Source organism: Schistocerca nitens, chromosome 10, assembly GCF_023898315.1.
Source record: "Schistocerca nitens isolate TAMUIC-IGC-003100 chromosome 10, iqSchNite1.1, whole genome shotgun sequence".
Taxonomy (NCBI): domain Eukaryota; kingdom Metazoa; phylum Arthropoda; class Insecta; order Orthoptera; family Acrididae; genus Schistocerca; species Schistocerca nitens.
This window is the reverse complement of record NC_064623.1, coordinates 24,336,951-24,363,788: the sequence shown is the minus strand read 5'-3', so window position 1 is coordinate 24,363,788 and position 26,838 is coordinate 24,336,951. Positions and strand designations below refer to the sequence as shown.

The window sequence follows — 26,838 nt, the reverse complement described above, 5'->3', positions numbered from 1 at the left end:
CAAATAATCAAGCCAAGAAGCTTGGTCTCTTCTAAGGATCTTGGAGATGGAAAAACAACTGCATAGACAATGTCAGAAACCCACCCAAACAAGACTGCCTCGCATATAGTCATGATTTCCAAAAGCAAAAGGAGCAAAAATCTTACTAAGGATATAAAGAAAGAAATGAAACTCCTTAAACATAGCTTCCCGATGACACAACCCAAACCATTCAACGTGGAAGAAATAAACACTGCCATCAGTGACACTAAATTAGGTAAACCCCCTGGTGAGGACGGCCTACACCCACGGTTCTTTGCTCACTGTGGAAAACAGGCTCATGCCTGGCTAGCCAAATTCTACACTGATATTCTTGAAAGAGGCCAGATACCTAAGCTCTTCAAACAAATATTATTGCTATACTGAAGAAAAATAAACCAAGTGAAAAGCCAGAAAGCTACCGCCCTATTGCCTTGCTCAGCATTGCATATAAACTCGTGGAAAGACTTTTACTGAACAGAATTGGTCCTGATATACTCAAGGTAATTCCAGTGGAACAGGTGAGTTTTAGACCACCCAAGAATACAACAGATCAAGTTATGTCTCTTACAACTTACATAGAAGCAGGCTATCAATGAAAACTTAATACTTCAGCAGCAGTCATAGATTTAAAAGCGGCCTATGATACAGTATGGAAAGACAGAGTACTCTACAAGCTCCTTTAAGTTATCCCATGTAGAAGAACTGTATGACTTTTGAACACCAAGCTGAGCCAAAGACAATTCTGTGTGTATACGGGAAAAGATGTAAGCAATAAAAGATCGTTGAACAACGGGCTACTTCAAGGGCCAGTTCTTGCTCCCTTACTGTTTAGTATGTACATTTCAGACATGCCAGTGATGCTTTCAAAGAAATTCAGATATGCAGATGACTGGGCAATTGCTATTAGAAAACAAACCATTGAACAAATGGACGAGATCCTGACAGAAGACCTCAAGAAGCTGACTCAGTACTCCATAAAAGGGCACTCAAACCAAACACCAATAAAACTGAAGTTTGTTGCTTTCATCTAAGCAACAAAATGGCTAATAGGGAGTTAAGGGTGTGCATGGACAACCAGCAATCGAGACACAACAGGTACCCTAAATACCTAGGTGTCATATTGGATAAAACGCTGTCTTTCAAACATCATCTCCAAAATGTTGCTGCAAAAATAAGAACCCGCAGCAACATAATTCATAAACTATGTGGAACAACTTTGGGATCTACAGCCTCAACTCTACGATGCTCAGCTCTAGGGTCAGTGTACTCGACTGTTGAATACTGTGCTGCTGCCTGGCTCAACAGCACCCACACTAATATCATAGATACCCAACTAAATACCACAATGTGTCTTATCACTGACACAATCAAATCTACTCCCATACACTGGCTACCAGTACCAAGTCATATCCCCCCCACCAGATCTCAGATATGAAGACGTTCTCTTAAGAGAATTCAACAAAATAATGGACAACCCAGAACTACCGATACGTTCTGACACCAGCAACGCAAATGCATTCGAGAAAACCACCGACAAGAGATGGCATGAACTTGAGGAACGGCAACTACCAAACTACCATCTAGTGGCAGAAGAGACTTAACGACAAACGCTGCCCAAAAATGCCTCCTGTGAAGAAGACGCCACCACCTGGTTTCAACCTCCCACGCAGACAATGGTCCACAGAATCTGAACCACCCATGGGAATTGTGCAACCTCCCACTTCAAGTGGAACATAACTCCAACGCCTGAGTGTGACAGTGGTGCTACACAACAGACGATCCAGCACATCATCAATGTATACAGGACAAGAAAGTATAATGGCAGTACTAGTGACTTTGCTCTCGCTACTCCACAAACTATAGACTACATTCGTAGTCTAGACATAGAAGTGTAAATTTCAATCATGATAGATGCTGTATCTCTAGCCATACAGCTAAATAAAATAAACAATCAAGAACCCTTTTTTTTATCGAATATGGAAGATAATTATTAATGTTGTTGTTGTTGTTCTAACCATGTATTTTTCATCAATATCATGTGCTGATATGTTGTGGGTTGATATACCAACAATATCACCTGGTAATTGCTACTATAATTAATATTTTTTTAAGTCTGTTAATTTTATGATGAAACACTCAAGATATTTACGGTAGACAACAAAGATATTTACTGCTTAATTGCAATGCAAAGAGTCTATTTATTCATGAATAGTAAGGCTAATAAATACTCTGGGAGATATAAAACTGAAACTAAAACACACACACACACACACACACACACACACACACACACACACACACACACACACACAAAACAACACCACTCACAACTTGTTCCCCAACAAGACACACATCCACCTCTTCCTTAATCAACTAATAATGTTGAGCACTTTCTTAGAAGTTGATCAGTCAGACACACAATGCATGCAAAATTCATAAATGCAGCAAGAAATCCTTTCTGCCGCTAACCTTCTCATCTTTGTCTGCTTCAGCATCAACAATGGGTCCATTTTCTGCTTCAAATTCCTTCAGAACAGCATCGAGATTGTAACGGCGACGATAATTGACAAAATAACTACGCACGTGGGCTTCTGTTTTTGTGCCCAGAACTTCTGCAATTGCACGGAAGTCCTTTCCATATTTGCGCACACCTGTTGGTACAGGAAACCATCAACTATTAAACATTCCAGTAAAGATACAGTACAACAACAAGTGGCAATATTGCCAAGCACTACTTGAAACGTACACTACCTGCTGCAAAATGGGTCTTAGTCTAATGCTAAAATCACCACCGTTAGTTCAGGTATATTATTTTCGATATCGAGGAAAATCTGAAGAAACTTTCACAAGATTACATATCATACAAGTAATTGTTACTGTGGGGAAGCCATTTGGATGAATTGAGACAAAAGTAACAGACAACAGTTAGAATGGAAAAAAAGCCACCCTTGAGGTAGAAGCTGCCACACTGAAGAAGAATAGAGCAAAGAAAACTCAAACATTGCGAAATCCAGGATGGAATAACAACAATATTATAGATTGCTACTCACCATTAGAGGAGACACTGAGTTGTAGACATGCATCACAAAAATACTGTGATAAATATGAGCTTTCAGCCAAAAGGCCTTCTTGTAAAGTATACACACACACACACACACACACACACACACACACACAAACCACTACCTCTCGCCGCTGAGGACAGATAGCCTATAGCAACTGCAGCTGATGTGGTAAGGTATCTGTGGGTGGTGGGGGTAAGGAAAATGGTTCAAATGGCTCTGAGCACTATGGGACTTAACATCTGTGGTCATCAGTCCCCTAGAACTCAGAACTATTTAAACCTAACTAACCTAAGGACATCACACACATCCATGCCCGAGGCAGGATTCGAACCTGTGACCGTAGCGGTCACGCGGTTCCAGACTGAAGCGCCTAGAACCGCATGGCCACACTGGCCGGCTGTGGGGGTAAGGACGAGGCTAGGGCAGGGATGAGGACAGATAGAGTAGTCGGGGAAATCATGTGATCTACACACTAAGCTGCAACCACTGTGTCGCTTTCTATGTGGGCACAACAATAAACGAGCTACCTGTTCACATGACTGCCCTCTGACAAACTGTGGCCAAGAGGCAGCTGGACTACCCAGTTGCTGAAGATGCTGCCCGATACAACCTGCCTTTCATCAATGACTGTTTCACAGCCTCCGCCTTCTAGATCTTTCCTACAACAGCAGCTTTCCTGAACTGTACAGATGGGAACTCTCCCTGCTACATATCCAACATTCCGTAAGCCCCCTGGCCTCAACCTCCGATAGATCCCGTCCTTCACCTTCCCTGCTTCCACTCCAGCACTACACAGCCTTCTATTCCACCAATGCACACACTAGCCTTTGCCCACCCTCTACATCTTTCATTTTCCACTCTTCCCCCCTACCCACCCCCCTCAAACTTCCCGACTGCACCTAGCAGCTCTACCCTGCTCCCATCACATCCCTGCATGCTCCCACCAGCAGCACTAAATATTCCCCCACACCTTCCCTCCCCCTCCTCCCTATCCCAGCTTCCTCCTTACGCCAATCACCCACAGAGGCCAGGGACAGTGGTCAAGTGTGTGTGTGTGTGTGTGTGTGTGTGTGTGTGTGAAGAACTTCTGGTCAAAAGCTCAAATGTATGGTAGTCTTTCTGTGATGCCTGTCTGTGTCTCAATGTCTCCTCTATATGGCGAGAGTAATGAAAAACACTGATGAGAGGGGAAGTATGAAAATTAAGTGTAGTCTCGACCAAAACTGAAAATTTTTATTACATGTTAGAACAGAAAAGCAATTTTAACTTTTTTGGTTTGCCTCCAGGCATTTATTAAATTCAAACACTAGAAACTTGGAAGACATTTATCTGTATCTGTCATTCCCTTTAAGCCATTATATAAATCAACACTAATATTTAAGAGGAATACGTAAATACACATACCTTGCACTGCAAGCAACAATTCGTCGTTTGTCCAACGAGCATTGATACGGGTGTTCGAGTCCAGAGGTCTGTACTCGTCAATGCCTTCAGATGTCTTTCGGCGGAGAGCACTCAAGGTTTGCTTGTTATTCTGCACCTGTTAAAAGCCAGATAAATCGAATCTAGTTTCTTGTAACAGAGCTGACTCAAATTATAAGTACTGCTTCATTTCCTTTCGCAAATACAACAAGTACATAACCCTGTTTTAACACCCACGAGAGAAATAACTGGACGTAAGAGAATACGGTGCTCACATTGGTCAGTAACTAGATTTTTCTACTTCCTTGGATGAATTTAGTACACAGGGAAAGAATTATATGAAGTACCAAATTTATTCCATTAATGAGGCATTCAGAAAGTTTCACACATTTTGTTTGCAGACAACACGGCAGCCGTACACTATGTGATCAAAAGTATCTGGACACCTGGCTGAAAATGACTCAATTTCATGGCGCCCTCCATCAGTAATGCTGGAATTCAATATGGTGTTGGCCCACCCTTAGCCTTGATGACAGCTTCCACTCTCACAGCCATACGTTCAATCAAGTGCCGGAAGGTTTCTTGGGGAATGTCAGCCCATACTTCACGGAGTGCTGCGCATGGAGAGTTATCAATGTCGGTCAGTAAGGCCTGGCACGAAGTCGGAATTCCAAAACTTCCCAAAGGTGTTCTATAGGATTCAGGTCAGGAATCTGTGCAGGTCAGCCCTTTACAGGGCTGTTATTGTCGTGTAACCACTCCGCCAGAGGCTGTGCATTATGAACAGGTGCTTGATCGATCGTGTTGAAAGATGCAATCGCCATTCCCGAATTGCTCTTCAGCAGTGGGAAGCAAGAAGGTGCTTAAAACATCAATGTAGGCCTGTGCTGTGATAGAGCCAAACAAAACAACAAGGGATGCAAGCCCCTTCCATGAAAAACACTACAACACCATAATAGCACCACCTCCGAATTTTACTGTTGGCACACCACACGCTAGCAGATGACTTTCACCGGACATTCGCCATACCCACACCCTGCCATCGAATCAGCACATTGTGTACTGTGACTCTGTCACTTCACAAAATGTTTTTCCACAATTCAATCAACCAATGTTTACGCCCCTTACACCAAGCGAGGCATTGTTTGGCATTTACCATTGTGATGTGTGGCTTATGAGGCGCCGCTCGATCTTGAAATCCAAGTTTTTTTTCACCTCTCGCCTAACTGTCATAGAACTTACAGTGGATCCTGATGCAGTCTGGAATTCCTGTCTTATGGTCTGGATAGATGTCTGCCTATTACACATTACAACCCTTTTCAAGTGTCGGCAGTCTCTGTCTGTCAACAGACTGAGGTCGGCCTGTACATTTTTGCGCTGTACGTGTCCCTTCACGTTTCCAATTCACTATCACATCGGAAACAGTGGACCTAGGGATGTTTAGGAGTGTAGAAATCTAGTGTACAGATGTATGACACAATTGACACCCAATCACCCAACCACGTTCGAAGTCCATGAGCTCGGCGGAGTGCCCCATTCTGCTCTCTCACAATGTCTAAAAACTACTGAGATCGCCGATATGGAGTTCCCTGACAGTAGGTGGCAACACAATGCATCTAATATGAAAAACATAGTGTTTTTGGGGATGCCCAGATACTTCTGATCATATAATGTATATGACCAGCCTTTTATGATGATGATTATGTCCACAGAGGTAACCAAAATGTCAAGAATTAGGGAAATATTACTGCGAAATGAACAACATTGTGTGTCTCAAATACGGGTTCTTGTAGCCTGAGTGGATTATACACTTCAATTTTCTTTAATTGTGCTTGTGAGGAAAATATATACTAGTAGAACAGGACAGATAGTGTTTTGTAAAGAGGTTATACACAAAACTAAATAGAGAACAATGGAGTATAGTTGAAATAATTCACACAATAGTGAGGGAATTAGGATTAAGAAACAAGATTCTCAAAGTAGTACAGAACGTTTTTTTGGGCAGCCAAGTAACTGATAATGGCAGAACTAAACAAGCTATAAAATGCTGACTGCCAATAGAGAGAAAAGCTTTTCCAAAAAAGAGTAGTATGTTAACAATTAATATAAATTTAAATGATAAGCAGTCTTTTCTGAAAATGCTTGTAGCACAGCTTTATACAAAAGTAAAATGTTAACAATAATCAGCACAGACTGCAAGAGAATAGAAGCTTTTGAAATGCAGTGTTACTGAAGAATGCAAGGATAGTTGGAAAATAAATAAACAAATAAATAAATAACATAAAACTCCACCACCTTGTGAATGTAATCACTGGAGTGTCCAGACATTGCCAAAGTTACTGACCTGCCTCTTTAGGGAGACTATCTCGCGGTCCATGGCCTTCAGCATGTGCTCGCCCCCTGCGCCAGCACCGCCTCCCTGCGATGATGCCATGGCGACCAGGTCGTCGTGGTTGATGTACATGCCGCGCGGCGGCTTGCGCTTGTGTCGCAGTAAGGAATGCATGTGGCGGTCTCTCTTCACAGGGCCTGTCGTTGGACGCACACTGCCGGTACGCCTGCAGGCAAAAACAATTGAAAATTTACAGTAAACTGAAATGTGAAGCCATTTTTTAAGAACATCTATCAATTTGGCCTTTGGTGTAGCTTCCCAGGTATAAAACTACACGTGAAGGTCACTCGAAATTTTGAGACTTTTTTGAGAGTTTGCCATTGGGCTGCTTCATTCTGAGGCTGGTATTAACAGTGGCATCCGCTGTCAGTTGCACACATTTTAGATTGCTCAGCCTGTCGGGTGGCCCATCTGTCAACTGTTTCACTACACGAGTCTGTCACACTGAGGCAGTAATGCAGTAGTTATTTTATGATTTTAACGTGTCCACATCTGTCACTGCACAGTTAGCAAGTCTTTATTTTGTTTGGAGAATGTGGTTTCAATTCACAATAATGCCATGTATTTGTCTTTGGTGGGATACCTTTTTAAGGTGCAGTCGGCCTCACAAGGAACTTTTTAGGGAGATTAACTCACATCAGTGTTTGAAAATTAACAGTAGATTTTTGTCGGCACTTCACTTTCTAAAGCAAAAGTCCGCTCCTAGTTTAACAAGTGCATTCACGAGAGAAACTATCTCTACGATGAAGTCAATTAGGCTGGCCACTACTGAAGAAAACGAGCTCAGAGCCCCAACGATAATTGAAGAGGATGCCCACTGCACCTATCAACACACTGCAGGCACTCTTTGACTTAGATGTGATTCAGAGGATCCTGCACGACAATCCTGAAGTGAAAAAGGTCTGCAGTTCTCGAGTGGTGCATCTTCTAACCATTTAAAAATTAAACTGGGTCTATAATCACTAAAATACAGAGTGTCTCCAACGGTTGACTGCAAAATGTCTCGTCACCTGGTGGCTGTACCTGTTTACATGCAATGAAAATGCTACAATCTTTCCCATACATGAGGCAACCATTATGTGTACAGGGGTTATTATTTATTCATTTACAGCATGAACATTGTTGAAAAGTTTTCACACACTTTCCTTTACTTTCAATTCTCTCAAAATAAAGTTCATAGTTTTTCAGAGGTGCACACACATTTACTCTGTTTTTCATCATCAAGTATGTTGTTCTTCTGAAGTCAACAATTGTAAAGAACGCTTGTCAAGTCAGATAAATAAGTCATTTAGTTAATAAAAAGAAAAAACATTATTTCTCCCTGCAGATATTCAATACTCCAACAGGTTATGGGTCATGAGAATTTATTAAGAAAAATATTGTCAGCTGCCATTACTATGTGTACTCTTTTTACGCCATTTACACAAATTCTGATGAAAGAAAATTTACAAAGTTTCTGTGAGACCTATCACAAAATTAGACCGGAAGAGTTATGATTCTTGGAAATTCCAGATGACTGCAATTCTCAATGCCTACAGAGTTTTTGATCTTTTAATTGCAACACGAGTTCAGCCTACTAAAACTGACAAAGCCGTCAGCACACAGACAGTGCATCCAAACTTTGAGCGTGCCAAGTTTCTGACATCATAGCGAGGAATAGCTCGCTCAGGAGTCTTCCTAAATGTGCAAAGCAATATCTAACAGGTCTGATATTCTGAGCGTGCATCTGAGCGTTGACCAATGAGATGGGACAAAGCCACCTACGTCACATGCACGCAATCTCCCTTCAGCACAGGCACCATACTGGCATTCATTTCAAGCTTATATGTACCAGGTGATCAAAAAGTCAGTATAAATTTGAAAACTTAATAAACCACGGAATAATGTAGATAGAGAGGTAAAAATTGACACACATGCTTGGAATGACATGGGGTTTCACTTAAAAAAAAAAAAAAGTATTGTTAGATGCGTGAAAGATATCTTGTGCGCATCGTTTGGTGATGATCGTGTGCTCGGCAGCCACTTTCGTCATACTTGGCCTCCCAGGTCCCCAGACCTCAGTCCGTGCGATTATTGGCTTTGGGTTTACCTGAAGTCGCGAGTGTATCGTGATCGACTGACATCTCTAGGGATGCTGAAAGACAACATCCGACGCCAATGCCTCACCATAACTACGGACAAGCTTTAGTGTTGTTCACAAAATTATTCCTCACGCACACACATACACACATATCCATCCGCACGTATACCTATATATGTGCGGATGGATACGTGTGTGTGTGTGTGTGTGTGTGTGTGTGTGTGTGTGTGTGTGTGTGTGTGTGTGTGTGTGCGCGCGCTAGCGCGCGCGCGCGCACGAGTGTACACCTGTCCTTTTTTCCCCCCTAAGGTAAGTCTTTCCGCTCCCGGGATTGGAATGACTCCTTACCCTCTCCCTTAAAACCCACATCCTTTCGTCTTTCCCTCTCCTTCCCTCTTTCCTGATGAAGCAACCGTGGGTTGCGAAAGCTTGAATTTTGTGTGTGTGTTTGTTTGTTTGTCTATCAACATACCAACGCTTTCGTTTGATAAGTTACATCATCTTTGTTTTTAGATATATTATTCCGTGATTTATTCAGTTTTCAAATTTATACTGACTTTTTTATCACCTGGTATATATGCTGTTTCTGAGCACCAGCAAATTGAGAATCACTCGAAAACCCATTGTTAACTGTGTGATTCATTGCAAAAAATAATGAGAAACATCTTATTCGTGGCAAAAGTATTATTGTAACTTGCATGTTATGAGAGTATGCCATTTGAAGCCAACGACACACTGAGGATCCACCAAAAACGCATTTTTCTTGGTACAATTTGTTATAATTAAATTTCACTTAGTAACATAGCTACGATTAAAGCTTTTAGCAAGTGTCAATATATTAGGGTTGGCTGTGAGAGGTTTGATGTCAGTTTAGTGTAGTGAGTAGCCTTACCGGCTTCTATTGAAATGCCAATGGTTCGCGTCTCACCACGTCTAAATTTTTTTTCCCAACATTCGTGTAATAGGTTCTGACGCATTATTATTAGTTTAATATATGTATATGCTATAGTATTTGATGTTATGTAAATGTAAGTTCACCTTTTTTTGAGGAGTTAGTTTGTTCGATTGGCTTGCGCTACTTGTATAACGATATTTTGGTCCTTTTTCTTTTACATTTCGTAATTCACATGTTGCAAAAATTCTGCTACTGGGTAGGGGCAGTGATGAAGTAAGAATGCGATTAGGGTTTTACTAAAATGTAGGAATGGTGAAATAATGCTTATCTTATGTGGAGAACTATTGCAAATTTTATCGCACTGTTTGTAATAGAACTTTTATAAGCCTGTGTCCTTACTTATTGAACACGGTACTTCCTTTTTACGTCTTAAAACATGTACATGGATATTGAAGTTTTTTATTTGTGTATATTACACATAGAACAACATGACTACCCTATGGGCAATAGAAGAAATTTGCGTTTTGATAGAGTTAATGTGGGAATTTTATGCACAGCTTTTTAGTAGACAGTGTGATTTACGAGCTAGAAACATCCTGCAACTGCCGCTGGAGTGCATTGTGATCGCGTACAGCATGTTGGGGCCCATGTACCGTATGCACAAGTCACATCGTTCCGGAGCGTTCAGCAGCACGTCGAACTTGGCACGCTCAATGTTAACGTTCGACAGCACGGTCCGTGTGCCGACGGCTTTCGGCTATGGTCCAAATTTCCACATCAGTAAAGGACAATTAAATGCAAAATCTGTTAGTTTATGAGACAGCATGCAGAATGTGGAACAAGTTGAGGATCATACATGAGTAATTATCAGAAGCAAAAAAGTTAAGCTTATTGCAGCATTTTCATGAATACTGGATGAAAGTGAATGATTTGGTAATTATGCACATAGCTAAGTTGAAAACCTGGCACGGCAGCTCCGAAATGTTGAAGAAAGTGTCGAATGCTATAGTGACAAAAATTATCACTCCATAGTCATTGTTGTTGAACCTAAGCTGATACACCTTGCGTAGCTGACGGTGTTCGCTGTCATTTAAAACAGCACAGGGAAGCGATCAACTTGTCAACAAAATATGGAGAAGTTGATGTAATGACTCATCACAGAAGAGTCATAATTGGCCATGGATGATGACGTAGTTGGTGCATTTGCTGCCATGGCTATCAGCTAGCGGAAGAAAAAGTCAGTTCAACCTAATGAAACCAATAGTTCTACTGAGCAAACAACACAATCCAATGACTATGAAATGGAAAGTTCAGGATGGAATGTTGTTACAATCCACTGACTAGTTTTTTACTACAAAAAGTGGGGACAGTCAGTTCTCAAGAATGAATGGAAAAAAAAAGGAGAAACAGAAAAATGACAAAGATAAATCAGAAGATACATTTATTGTCTAGTCACTAAAACATGACATGTCAAAATGTCACTATATACTTTTGTGAAGTGGCTTGAATATTATCAGTCACATGTACGGCTTATGGACTGAGGTGTGTTGCATCACCTGACTTTTCCACGGGAATTGCTATCGAAATTTTGGTATGTAACAGTGGAATGCCTATCACTCAGCAATAATAAAGGATGTCAAGCCTTCAGTATGGGAACTGCCACTGCCAATGAAGAAATTGACAGTAAATGGAACGAGGTGCACCTCTAAAATTTTATCTTATGTACCAGCTATGGAAAAGAATTTGTTTGGTGTTGGACCATGTACTTCAAAGAAAATCAATGCATTTTTCTGAAGCTCTACTTATATTAGTGTGTAACAAAGAAACTGTAGCAGAAGTTGTGAAGCAAGAAAACAATATTTATAGGTTGTTTTTCATGATGACTTAAATGTTGCAGAGAATGACCTGAAGCAACACCATGAATGATTGGGGCACGGCAGTATACAGGTAATTCAGCAAATTTCAGCCAAGGGAATTGTTGAAGGATTTAACATAATAAAACAAGAAGAGTTATTTGCGAACACCGTCAGCTACGCAAGGTGTATCAGCTTAGGTTCAACAACAATGACATAATTAATTCTACAAATTCAGGTGAATGTCTATGTATTTGGTCTTCTGAGGTCCAATGTCAGTGGAATCAATTGATGGTGCACTGTTTTTGGTCACATTTAAAGATGACAACTGGATACAGGATTGTTCATTTTCTAGGATACAGATCCGAAGTCATGGGTCAATTTCGTTAATTCGGTGTGTTCGTGCTGAATATTTAACTTGTGACATGAAACACCTTCTAAGAAACCTTGAAATCCAGCTGGACACGATTGCTACATACTCACAAGAAGCTAATGGTCAATACAGACACACATTCAGACACTGATGAAATCACTCAAACAATGTTGAAAGCCAAGGCCCTCCAATAGTTTATATGGGCTGAAGCAGCAACTCTACTGTCTGCATCCTAAATAGGATTCCAATGAAACAACTCTATGGAAATTTTGGAATGGATGAAAACCCTACACTGAACATCTTTGTGTCATTGGATCTGATGCTTTTGCTCTTCTGACAAAACAATTTTAAACCAAGCTTAATGCCGAATCCCAAAAAGTTATGCCAGGTATCAAGGAGAACTGACCAATTATCAACTTTTTGACTCCACAAATCAGAATGTTTTTGTATCTCAAGATATCACATTCAATGAGGCCGGCAGCAGCATTTTACCAACAATACAATAAGTTGATCACTTATAACCGAAGATCAGGGATGACGAAGAACGAGAGTTTGTGTATTGTGACGGGCAAACTCACATCAGACCAGTACAGAAAAACAAAGCGCTTACAAAAACAATTCAAGAATAGCATGACAGCTAACTGAAGAGCAACCTAGTCCAGTCGACATGGCTAAGAGATCATTTCAGAATTTGTTAGCAACTTTGTATGAAGCCAATTCCATTCAATATTGTGCTCCTAATAGTTTCAAGGAACACTGGAGAAAGGTCCACATTTACACATGCCAAAAGCCAAGACAAGCATTTTGACATCAGATATTACTGCATAACAAAACATTATTTCCTAAATGTAGCAGTACTTACTAGAAGATCAGTTTTGCAAAATTATTTAACAAATTGTAATGAGCTTTTCAGTTGCTGCAATGAAACATTCACCCCCGTCTGCTTCATTTACAACTGAATGTTGGTCATTTGTGTTACATATTTTGTCAGCCGAATCTCTACGATTGTTAACTGCTACCTGTAAAATTACAAGTTTTCTTTGATCGAGCTGAAGATTCTCTCAGTACAGACCACTTCAGTTACATAAATTTACATGAATACTCTGCAATTCTCACTTAAATGTCTGGCAATGGGTTCACAGAACCACTTTAAAGACTGTTTCTCAACTGTTCCATTCTAGAATAGCACGGAGGAAAAAGAACACCTAAATCTTTATGTGCGAGCCCTGATTTTTCTTATTTCATTGCGATAGTCATTTCTTCCTATTTAGGTAGGAGTTGACAGAAAATATTTTTGCAATCATATGAGAAAGAGGGCAATCGAAATTTTGTGAAAAGAGCTTGCTGCAACACAAAATGGCTTTGTTTTAATGATGGTCATCCCCAATTCACTTATCATATCCACGACACACTCTCCCGTATTTCTTGATAACATGAAATGAGCGGTTCTTCGTTGAACAACTTCAATGTCCTCTAATCCCAATGGTAATCATCCCATACCTGCAGCCACATTATGAAAGACGATGGATAAATTTAGTGTGGGCAGCTTCTTTAGTAGATTTGTTGCACCTTTTAAGTATTCTGTCAATAAAATTTAGTCTTTGGTTCATTCCCCGACATTTACTATGTGATGGTTCCAGTTTAAGTAGCTTGTAATTGTAGTCCCTAGGTATTTAGCAGAATTGACAACCTTTAAATTTGTTTTATAAAGTGTAACCACAATTTTAACAGTGCAGTTTTTTTACTTGTGTGGAAGATCTCACAGTTTTTATTATTTGGGATCAACTGCCACTTTTCGCAGAACACAGGTATCTTATCTGAATAATTTTGTTATTTGTTTTGTATTTCCGATTACTTTACAAGATGGTAAATGACAGAATCATCTAAAAACAGGGCTGCATAAATTGTCTCCTAAATCATATACACAGATCAGAAACAGCTTGGAGGACCCCAATCATCACTTCTGTTTCACTTGACGACTTACCATCAATATTATGAATTGTTACCTTTCTGACACAAAACGACAAATTCTGCTGCATAACTGGGACCATACTCTGTAAGCACCCAATTTAGCAAGAATCTGCTTGTGAGGAACGGTACCAAAAGCCTTCTGGAAATCTAGAAATACGGGACCAACTTGATATCTTCTGACAATAGCACTCTTTCACTTCACACGTTTCACAAGAACATACCGGTCCTTGATTAACACAAAATCAGTTTGCCCCTCCCCTGACTTGTAGAAAGCACAACGCAACTTGAGAGACACCCACCTCCAGTGCTGGTAGCATGTGCTGCACATGTTGCCCTTCGGAGTGACGTGAGTGTGGGTGCATGACACACCACAGTTTGCACACGAATTCTTGCCTCCTTCGGCACCGTCCTTCTGCAAAAATGTACACTCCATCTCACTCAGTGTTCTACCGTTTAAAAAGTTTTGGTGAAATGCAAGAATTTTTAATATATAATCAGCATGCAACATTAAACTAGTCTACATCTTTGCACGTAAGACAACAGAAGATTGTAACTTGTCTAATTACATAATTGTGAACCGATTGCTATATCTATACTTAACATGCGAAATCATCACACTAAGTACATTACTAAGGGTCATATTGCACGTATTGTCTTTGATGCACATGCTACGGGACCAAGAAGAAATAATGAATATAAAAACTGTTCCACAAAATTAATCTCTCATAGAGTATTTACAAAATCATTGAGGACAATGAACTGGCCAGAGAGCAACAGCCGATATTGCAGAGACCACAGAAAAGAGTGAAAAGGGTGGAAGAAGAGAGAAGAGCAGGAAAACACTAATGAAACCAACAGGAAAAACTGAATAAATAAACAAGAAGTCAAAACACTGACAGAAAAAAAGGCCATATGTGTTTAAGTACACACTAAAATTAATGGAAGACAAGGGACGTCTGTTTTTGTTAGGCACAACCAAGTTCAGGGCATGGGCAGCAGTTAAGTACAAGGGGAACAAGTTACCAAGAAAAACAGGTAACATCAATTGTGCGAACATGTCAGAGTAGCTTCCTTTCCACAATATATTGAGAGCTAAATAATTTGTTTATTTTCTTCCAGAGCAGCAAATCACACTTTCCTCTTCAGCATTCAACAATAACCTAATGAATTAGCTTACATATATTTTTAAAGAGTATATTCTATACTGGAAAATTATTTATTTCAGTTGGATGTGTCTTTTGGCTAAATTTATCATCCATTGTGGAACTTTGATGTGCCTCTTTCCTCCAACTACCACTTTTCTGTCTCTTCATGGTCACATATATTTAAATATTTCCTGTGTTATTAATTAACGATCACACAATTTCTTGTCATCCATTTGTTTCCTTTCCCTTCCTTTCAAATTGAAAGATTAGTTTTTCATTTTATCATTTTCATCTGTATAGTTATAATACTGCATCCAAGTGCACATTCTGGTTTGCTCTGTGTTACTTTATTTGGCACAATTTATATCTTTAGCTATCCTCAGTACAACGTCATACTCGAGCAGGTATTGAACCATTCATAATTCACACATAATTTCTCACAGAGGACGAGGGGTGGTCAAAAACGGTTTAGGTCTAATTTACCGGCAAGAGAAAACTGTTTTTCTCAGTCGAGTGCTGAGCTCACAAGTAGTCAACTCACTTTGATCGATGTGGAAATGCTTTTATTGTTCATTTTCATACAGAGGATATAAAACAAATGAGAATGAAAGAACACTGGAATCTTTAGGGTATTAATCAATCTACAGTGTTTGAGCTTGGTCATTTGAGCTGATGTCCACACTAAAATTAAAATAAATTTGTGACACAGAATGCAGTGGCTGGAACAGTCCTGCTGGCACACAACCAGCAATAATAGACAAGGCTTTGCACGTGCCTGCAGAAAGGGCAACACAGCAAGCACTGCAACTAGCTTGCTGGCCACTACCAGTCGGCTCGCTGAAAGTTGCTTTAATCGGAGTATTGAAAATTTAGTTTCATGCAAAACCTGACCCTAGATGTCTTGCATACATGACATACAAGTATTAGAAAAAAGTCATTGGGGATCAAATGTTGAACCTTTATCTTAAACATATTGATTTGTGGCCCACACGGGCCCAGTTAATTATTTCACTGCATTACATTCGTCTCTACCAGATATTCCTTTAGTAAAGGTAGCCAGTTAGGGAAAATACATTCTCAGGCAGATGTTAAACACACCTACAAAACTCACCAGTCTAAACATTATTTTATGTCTCGCTAGCAGCACATTCTATGTACGCTCTTGCGATGATGATCGATATTACTGTCACTTACGATAACCTGTCGTGGCCATCTTCCTACGATTGCCTTAGGGAGCTGGAGCACCCAGTCCCGCTAAACAACTGCCTGAGAGACTATTGCCGGAAGAGACATCTTTTTTAGCCCAGGAAAGGGAATTATGAAAATCATAACAAAAAAGACTATTCACAGGGATCATTGTGTGGCCAGAGTTACAGGATGCAGCATCGGAAGCCATATTACAGAAGCTACATGCAGCGGTTCACAAGCAGACTGGCACCATTAGCATATGACCAGTGGTTCTTAGTAAGTGGTGATTGCAGAAGCATCACAGAAGCACATGTAATTCAACACTCCATGAACTGTAAGTATGAAGTCTAAGTGTCATATTGTCAATAGCACTTCACAAAGCAACGGACCCTTATGCTGTAAGGGAACTTAGCAAGAAATCCTAAAATACAATAAATGATGTAATGATAAGATTAGTGCAGGAACAGTATCGAGGGGTTTTTCAGGATAAACACTGTAGCTCTGCACATCATACATGCGGGGAGGGGGGACATCCAAAAGTAACAGGAATTTTCCTCTGGTACTTGGGAGGACACTAGTTCTGAGTTCTCTCGCTATGTGCCTTCACTAGAGATCACTGTGGCAGTTATTGTAAGTGCTGTTTCATGTACTCGGCGATTTTGATTTTTCAATGGCAGACATATAACTACAACATGCTCAAAATCTAGTTTACATGATAGGTAAATCAGCCGTAAAAACTGAAGTATTGCTTCAGACAGCTTATGAGGAGAATGCTTTGAGGCAGGTATGGGTTTGTGGGTGGTTTTCTTATTTTAAAACTGGCCAAATATCGACTGTAGATGTACCTGACTGGGACATCCCTCGACTTCCAAAATGGATAAAACACTGAAAAAATCTGTGCTAAGTGATTTCTTTGATTGTCATAGGACAATCAGCAAACTGGTACAAATTACAGGAATATTCTGGAGTTAATGCCAACGAATTTTAACTGAAGTTTTGAAGAGGAAAGATGTTGCAGCAAAGTTCTTTCTGCGTGTGCTTTCTAATGGCCAGAGAGCCAATCATTTGCATGTGTGCTGGGAATTGAAATAACAGCCAGAACTGATCTGGATTTTGACAGAAAAGCATCACAGGGTCTGAACTGAGGTGATATGGATAAAACACAGAAACAAAGCAACATCACCAAGACCAAAGAAAGCAAAGAGAGATCCCATATTTGTTTATATTTTCCAACATCAAGGAGACCTTCCAACATAAATTTATTCCCCTGGGTACCACATTTAACAAACAATATTACCTTGAAGTGCTACAGTGATTAAATAAAACGGTGAGAAAAGAACAAGCTGCATTGTGGCAACCAGAACATCCACCAGGGGAATTCCCCTGTACACACAGCATTTAGCGACAGGAAGGTTTTGGTCAAAAATCAAATGACAATGGCTTCTCACCCACTTCACTAACTGGATCTGGGCTCATGTGTTTTTTTATTTTTTAATTTTTTTTAATTTCCAAGAATGAAAAGATACCTGAAAGAAAAGTTTTTCCAAGACGTAGCAGTGGGAAGGGGTGAAATCGCTGGAGGCACTAAGTGGCCTAACTACAGACGAATTTAAAAACTGTTTCCACCAACGGAGAAAAGAAAAATATTGGGACAAGTGTATTATGTCTGATGGACATTGTTTTAAAGTTGATAAAAGTTTTGAAAATGTTCCGTGAAATACACAATTTTTTGAACAATTCTTGTTATGTTTGCTCCCCCCTCCCAATTTGGGCTCATAGATTGCAGTTTGAGAAGCCAGCTTCATTAGTCGACAGAGTTGAAAAAGGATTGCTACTAAGATTATTGGGTACCTACTACGCTACCCTGAACAATGCACTGTTAGTAATTCCAAGAATGTGTCCACTGAACTGGGAAATTTAGAAAGGGGGAGAACTTTACTGGTTAAAGAAAGGTAATGAAATGGAAGCATGAAGGGTACCTGGAACTGAGGCCAATATGAAACAGCTAATACAAGATCGCATACTACAACTGTATGCAAGCTGTATGGGACTCTTCACGCAGAGGCAGGAAAACACATGAATTTCTCCCTATCAAAGAGAGACTAAAAATGATATTTCTTCAACTGTCAAGTGGACTGATACATCACCTGTACCAGTCATGGCCCATACACTATGTATCTGTGTAAAATCAAAAGACAGATTAATAACAGCTGCATCTGTGGCAGTGTGGAAACTCCAGAACATACACTGTGGGTGTGTGCACTCTATGAAGACAGCAGGTAATGGTTGTCAGGCACTAAGTCTGCTGGATACCAAAACAGCACAGAAGAATGAGTCAAACTGCTGCATCTTGGACGATCCTAGAGCCACAGTATCCAGAAAGGCCAAGGAAGACTTGAGAAGACATTCAATCAGATGACAGCAGTCTGCCATCCCAGTTGGATGAGATTCTCCAAAGATGGAGATTAGGCAACTGAGACCAGTGACCACTGACTGAAATGATCTTGCACGAATTTATACTGCATTGATGCAAGTGATCACGGAGGTGTGGAGTCTAACACATTACAGTGAATCATGGAATCACTTGTAACAGTGGAATCTCCTCTGTCATTCTGCCCTATGCCCAAGGAATCTAACAGACAATGGCTTGTTGATCACTATATAATGAGGGTAGACCTAGCAGAAATAAACATTAGTTTAGATGCACCCTAATAAAAATGGTTCAAATAGCTTTAAGCACTATGGGACTTAACATCTGAGATCATCAGTCTCCTAGACTTAGAACTACTTAAACCTAACTAATCTAAGGACACCACACAAATCCATGTCCGAGGCAGGATTCGAACCTGCGACCGTAGCAGCAGCACGGTTCCAGACTGAAGCGCCTAGAACCGCTCGGCCACAGCGGCTGGCATGCACCCTAATAAATGAAAATAAAGAAATATGTAGCACTAACAGTAGTACTAATAGTTGGGTAATTAGCTGAAGGGTTCTTACTGTAGTTTTGTAGTGATAAAAAGTAGATGTATTAACATTTTGGTAGCATTATTATTTTTAAAAATGTTTTAACTACCAGGAATAAATGACTAATACACACTTTAATTACTACCCACAAAAATGTGACAGAATGATCTATGCCAGATCCCTAGATAATAGGCTGTAATTGTGAAGAATAAATAAACAAGAAATAAATGACCAAAGTCAAATGAGTTATAATTAGATGGAAACATCTTACTATTATCCAGAATGAGATTTTCACTCTACAGCGGAGTGTGCGCTGATACGAAACTTCCTGGCAGATTAAAACTGTGTGCCCGACCGAGACTCGAACTCTGCACCTTTGCCTTTTGCGGGCAAGTGCTCTACCATCTGAGCTACCGAAGCACGACCCACGCCCGGTACTCTCAGCTGTTCTGCAAGTTTCGCAGGAGAGCTTCTGTAAAGTTTGGAAGGTAGGAGACGAGATACTGGCAGAAGTAAAGCTGTGAGTACTGGGCGTGAGTCGTGCTTCGGTAGCTCAGATGGTAGAGCACTTGCCCGCGAAAGGCAAAGGTCCCGAGTTCGAGTCTCGGTCGGGCACACAGTTTTAATCTGCCAGGAAGTTTCATCTTACTATTATGTTTTTACTTTTAATCTTAATCATTTTCAATTGCTTTATGGGTAGGCTATTCAGTTATACAGTTATCTTTAACAGATGCATATCAATGGAAGGTAAATCTTCTGAAAGTGCTTGCCTTTAATACATGAAAGAGTACCACAGGTGGATTTTATGTACTGCAATAGAACCTTTAAATTTATGGACTGACATTCACAGTTCTGATGAAGTGAGATTTGTTTTATGTTTTGTTTCATTTCAAGAAACAGCATATAAAAAGAGTGTTGGGAATTTTATTGCATGAACTATAAACACTGCAAAAACATATATTTGTGTAGTAACACAGCATATCACTAAAAAAGCCAAACACCCTACAGTGGATTGCCGAGTATCATGTAGATGCAGATGTACAATCTGACAGGGACTCACTGATTACACATAATATACTGATCAGAAACTCAACAAATAAATCACTGCTGTAAATTTCTGCAAATGAAGCATTGCTGTTAATGGTGCAGACAGCATACCATTTTTTCTGCAGGCACAGCACTTCACATTCAGAACTGTGCATCAGGTTTAATGTACAAGACTAGCGTATGGGAGAGGAAGGTATTGCCTTTTTTTTTCCACACACACAAAGGGGATGGGGACGGGGGGGGGGGAGAGAGAGAGAGAGAAATACAGCAGTTGCTATTTCTAGAAGTCACAGTGAGGCAGCAGACACTATATTTTTTGTGATTACAAATGTTACACGGCTTCTTTATTACAGCTGTTCATGATACTTAGGTACCCTAAATCTCCAGATAAACTCAAGCATTGGAGCAACAATGAAAGTTCTAAAGTTGATATCCCTGCTACTCAAATTCTTTCAAATAAAACTGTGTGTGTTTACATACATGTACCAGATGCAATATCAAAGATGCACTGTACGATAAGGTAAATCTCATGGGTGACTCATTGGAAAGCAGAGTGGGCAAACGATGGAGTTCAGCCTAAGTACTTCATAACACAGTTACTACTTTTACAACTTTGTGAAGCATGTTAGTTCAACATAATAGGTATCCACAGGTTAAACCAATGCACATGCTTTGTAAATACAGCACACCATCACACCTATTAATTTCATATAACATCAAACTAGGTACAGAGAAAAATTTGGATTCGGTTGAAGAAGTGCAATAATCTAAACAACTCTGGCTACAAATGATGTCGATAGGAAACATACGTAACATAAAAAGTAACTGAATTGAGGGAGAAAGACAACATTACCAAAAGCACATAACTGATGTATAGGGTGATTCTAAAAGACTTACCTAGTTTCTCAAGACTATATCTTTTACACGAATGACGATAACAACTTGAGATAGATTTTAACTTCTGCATAAAACTAAAAGTTTACCTTGGTATTAGCTGTAAGTTGACGTTTCATGTGGTTGCCAGTAATGGGTCTAGGTCTAAGCTTACTTAGTCATTCTTTACCAAATGTGACTCAAGCTGAGATGGCATAAAACACACCAACAAATGACGTTTTGTGTTCTTTCTTCCAGCAAGTGCAATTATGACTACTGTGCAGTATGATTCTTGTTTAGAGTATTTCTTAACAATGTACTACCTCAGCGAAAGATCAGCAGCAAGGGCTATCAGGATCTTGCATTGCACCATTGCTATCCAAGGTCACCTGATCTCACAGTATGTGATATTTTAGGTGAAAGTCTTCCCCTTCCAACAACTTAGGTTGAACAGTGATTCTACATAACTACAGCAGTGAGTGCAGTACTCCTAACATGCTCTTAAAAGTATGGGAATATTTTGACTAGTGTCTGGATTTTTGTCATGCAGCCACTGGAATGCACAATGAACAGTTGTGAAAGATACATGAAAACTTTATCCTAAATGTAATTTTAAAAAGTACCCTAATGTTGTATGTGCATGCATGTGTATAAATACAAGGTGTAATTAAATTCTCTTTACATACATTGAGGATTTGTAGCTGGGACCAAGACAGTTAAGTTTAGCATAGGAACTCTCGTTCGGAACTGTACCTTTTCGTACTATGTGCAAAATACCACAACCTATGTTCACATCTCCCACTTTTTGGTGCCACTAACTAGGCTATTCAGTACGTCATTCACCGATCACCTGATGTCCCACACCCACTACAGGTTTGTTTACATGCCATTCAGATGAGTTTATGATCTGCACAGAGAGTTTTGTACCTGCTGCTGCTGCTGTTGTTGCAGTTTGTGTTCATAATACAGGGTTACTCTAAATGATGGACTCATTTTCAAAAAATTCACATGTATCCAAGTACAAATCCAAAATGAACAAGCTTTATACCAATGAAACGAGGAAGTTTGATAGTATTTGGTGGGGAGGGGGTGATGGTTTCAGAAGCAGCCGGTAGTGTTCGCGCGGCGATAGGGCCGTCACTCCATTTCACTGTCAGTTGTGAGAGAGATGGGTACTGTGGAACACAAGGTTTTTTTGTGGTTTTGAGTTCGCAAAAACTGAGTTGGAAATTGCAGTGCAGTGGGCATTTTGTATCAAATTTAGTATTCAACCACCAACTCGAAAAAGCATTAGCTGTTGGTTTAAGCAACTTAAACAGACTGGGAGTGTGTGCAAAGGAAAAAGCGTAAGTTGATAGCATGTGTCAGAGGATGATGTCTGACAGATTCATGAAAGTTTTGTGTGCAGGGCCAGTAATTCTAATAGTGCCAGTAGAGAACTTGGAATATCCCAACAAACTGTATGGAAAGTTCTGAGATGGTGTTTGGTGTACAAGCCCTACTGATTACAACTCGTGCAGGCTCTTCAGCCCAATGACAAAGAGAAGTGTCTCGCCTTTTGTGGTTATGTGCTAGCAAAGATGGAGGATGACATTTCTACAGTGTGTAATTTTTAGTGATGAAGCGATGTTCCACCTTAGTGGAAAAATCAACAGACACAATGTTCAACATGGGGGGGGGGGGGGGGGGGGTTAGGAATATTCACATTCACCATAGCAACACGAAAGAGACTCACCAAAGATCAACATGTCCTGTGCCCCACTGTGCCATATCGTATGCAAAGGTTTATGGACCATTTTTCTTCGTCGGGCAGCGGTGGAGGGAGGGGGGACTGTGACAGGAATCACGTACTTGGACATGTTGGAACAATGACTGTTCCCTAAAGTTATGGAAGATTCCGTGATGTACGAGGCTTTTTGAATGATTTCCTTCCTCAGCACTGGATCAGTCACCAGGGACTTGAGGACCTGGCTCGGCAATTCTGCCATTGAGATCTTCTGATCTGACACCCTGTGACTATTTCTTATGGGGTTAGGTGAAGGAAGCCATTTATGTCCTGCCTCCACCAACAAATCTGAATTATCTGCAGAACCGGATCACTACTGTCGTGTGATCAGTAACAGCAGATACGCTTTCGCACGTGTGGGACGAGTTTGGCTACCGTTTCGATGTTTGCCGTGCAACTAACGGTGGCCACACTGAACATTTATCACATTTCTAATTATTAGACTAATTAATTACAAATTAATAAATTTATTCAATTGATATCAAACAGTATGAAAAAAATATTTTGAACTTCATCTTTTCATCGGTATAAAGCTTGTTCATTTTGGATTTGTACTTGAATAAATACAAAGTTTTGAAAATGGGTCAATGATTTAGAATAACCCTGTCTACTACTGTAGAGTAGTGATCATCCACTACAGTACAGAAGCACAAAATGCAAGCTCTACGTACACTTTTACTTTTAGTGCATTGCTGTTGACCATGGTGAACTACACATTTGCCAAGTGTGCCGGTACGATGTTATCGTACGGCGAAGCTTGGTGCAATGGGAGGGCTGCTGATCAGTTGTATGCACAGCATTTTCCATACCACACCTTCACACTCCCTCTTGGCTATAGTGTACCAGCAGGCTTCCGAGACTGGTACATCCACCATATGATGTGGCGTTCGACAGCGGCGCAGTGCATCGGAGTTTCAGCTGGCTGTAGTCCAAGCAGTGGAAGAAGACATGGCGAGGAACACCAGAACCATTGCAGGCTGACTGAATGTGAATCACACAACTATCTCATTTGTTTTGCATAAACAGCAGCTACACCTGTACCATCCTCACAAGGTACATGTAATGCAGCCACAGTATTGTGTGTCACAATCTCATTACTGCAGTTGGCTTTTGCACAATTGTGTGGACAAGTCAGACTTCCCACGGTGGATCTTTTTCAAATATGAAGCCAAGTACATGAGGGAAGGTGCTCTCAATTCCTGCAACAGTCATGTGTGGGCCAATTAAATCTTGCGTGCCACCGTGGGTTTTAATAACAGTACGGTCTGAACATTTGGGCATCTGATTGGGCCATATTTCTTTTGAAAATAAAAATTTCTTAGCTCTATGCATAATTTAGAATTTACCCCAAGTTTCCGTCTTGATTCAAGTTGAAGATATAGTCCCACGAGACTGGATGAATCTTTTTTTAACTCCCTATATTGTATCTCTGCTAACAACACAAAGTTGATTTCTTTCATCAATGACATCTCACTGTGGTTTTATGACATGAGCAGTATGGCTGTAAAGTAGAGTATTCCTACTGCCAACATTAATGTCATAATATAATACCATTACAGGATACAATATTTGTCGTTAACTTATTTTGTCTGTACTGGCTTAACAACATACTGACAGTTTGGCAGCCATAGATGGAGCAATATTTCACTCGAACGAGGAATTGGTCGTCACTTTGCATAAGGACCTGAATAACACCGACATAAAACCGCACGGAGAAACTGTAGAAAGAACCTAGAAGTCAGAATAGTTGGACAAGTAATTGAATTAGACTTGTCACACTTATGAGTCCAGTGTCTTAACATATGCCACTTTCCCCTGTGCTGTAATGAAGAATGCTCAATGCAATGGTGTTATAGCACAAATAAATGTAAGAATTCACTGACAAACTATATTTTTGGAATGGCTGTTTAACAAATAAAAATAAAATAAATACTATCTTTTAGCAAACACTGTGACTCTGTGAATGCTTTAATATGCATCATCTACTTGCAAACAATTTACACTAGAGACTCATCCATGCTTCCCACATATAGCACTAAGTATCTTAATTTGGACAACTCACATGGTATAGCACTAATAGGTTGTACATACAAACCTTTCTCATGAATCAACCTTTTCAAAATCCCTATGGAAGTTTCTGAGATTGGTCTCCCCATACATATCCATTATGATTATCCGGGCTGTTATGCCATGGTCGGTTGATGAATTTTGTCTCAATACCCAACGTTTCGTCCCCGTCTGCGGGAGACATCTTCAAGGGGGTCTGTAGCTCGATGGAAGGTCCAACACACCCGCTGGGTCGCTACTGACTACCCTGTCAGTCAGTAGCGAGCCAGCAGGTGTGTTGGACCTTCCATCGAGCTACAGACCCCCTTGTAGATGTCTCCCGCAGACAGGGACGAAACGTCGGGTATTGAGACAAAATTCATCAACCGACCACGGCATAAAGCCCGGATAATCATAATAGACATGACACTTCCGGCCGTGAAAGTCTACATTTTAGTATCTCCCCATACAGACAGAAAAATTCAGCTGGCACTTTAATTTAGTAATGTGTACAGATACAATTCAACCTTCATCGTAATATGTAATATCATAGATAATTATCAAAGTACGTTTTTAATAACATGTGATTACTACTGAAGCCCGTCTGCCTTTTTTCCATCTTTATTTTGCAAAAATTGTGAAAATTAACTGGAAAGATCTTTTTCCCGATTGGGATACAATAAAAGTAGATAAAATTCTCAAAATCCCTATAGAAATAACAATGCCATTAACACTGCTAAGCTATCTGTTGGTGGTGTCCTTCACAAATAACTAGTGTGTGTGTGTGTGTGTGTGTGTGTGTGTGTGTGTGTGTGTGTGTGTGTGTGTGAGTGAGTGAATTTTTAAGGGGCCAAACTGTTGAGGTCATTGGTCCCTCCAGAATATATGTACACACACCAATGGTCTAATTATACTGTGTACTGTTATTCCATTATTCATATTGCATCCACAACTTTTCCTTACATTATTTACACTGAGGTGACAATAGTCATCAGATAGCAGTATGCACATATACAGACGGCAGTAGTATCATAGACACAAGGTATAAAATGGCAGTGCATCGGCAGAGCTGATATTTGTGCCCAGGTCATTCGTGTGAAGTTTCGAAGGTGATTATGGCCACATGACAAGAATTAACAGGCTCTGAATGCAGAATGGTTGTTGGAGCTAGTGTGTGGAACATTACATTTTAGAAATTAAATATTCCGCAACATACCAATACTGACTTGCCCCCCCCCCTCTCAGTTGAGCTATATACCAACCATAGTTTAACAGCAGTTTTTTTGTAATATTCATATAATTAACGCACGCCTAGATTTGAAGTATTTTATATTTGTGACTTTTAAAAATCATTTTCAGTGCTTGGTTAAAAACGCTGAATTTCCTAGATGTCCCTCGTTTTTTCTGGGTCAAATGTAATTCCCTGAAAATTCCAGGTTTTCCAGAAGAACTGACACGCTGGGGGTCCGTACGAAACAGCAGTAACAGGAGATACTGAACATATACAAGGGTGAACAGGAAGTATTTTCCCCTATTTTTTATTAGGCAGGACTTTCGCCCTATTTTTTATTAGCCAAAATAAGGTACATACAAGCAATTACAAATATACATACTATTCTATGTACCTTACACTATTTTTCCACATAGTCCCGACAGCAGTTCAGACCTTTGACCCTTCACGGCACTAAATTTGGGATGCCCTGTGGTAAAATTCATC

General features: G+C 40.1%; 1 protein-coding gene across 2 annotated transcripts in view; it reads right to left on the bottom strand.

The window, feature by feature from the left end:
• LOC126210242 (REST corepressor 3) overlaps positions 1-26,838 on the bottom strand; it is an 80,065-nt gene that overhangs the window by 12,597 nt on the left and 40,630 nt on the right. Inside the window, exons 7-10 of one of the 2 annotated variants that reach the window (XM_049939429.1) lie at positions 14,372-14,484; positions 6,853-7,066; positions 4,491-4,626; positions 2,491-2,672 (exon numbers count right to left, since the gene is read on the bottom strand). In XM_049939429.1, the coding sequence (XP_049795386.1) occupies positions 2,491-2,672; positions 4,491-4,626; positions 6,853-7,066; positions 14,372-14,484 (645 nt within the window). The remainder of the gene's footprint in view (positions 1-2,490; positions 2,673-4,490; positions 4,627-6,852; positions 7,067-14,371; positions 14,485-26,838) is intronic. The other variant, XM_049939430.1, reaches the window with a different exon arrangement.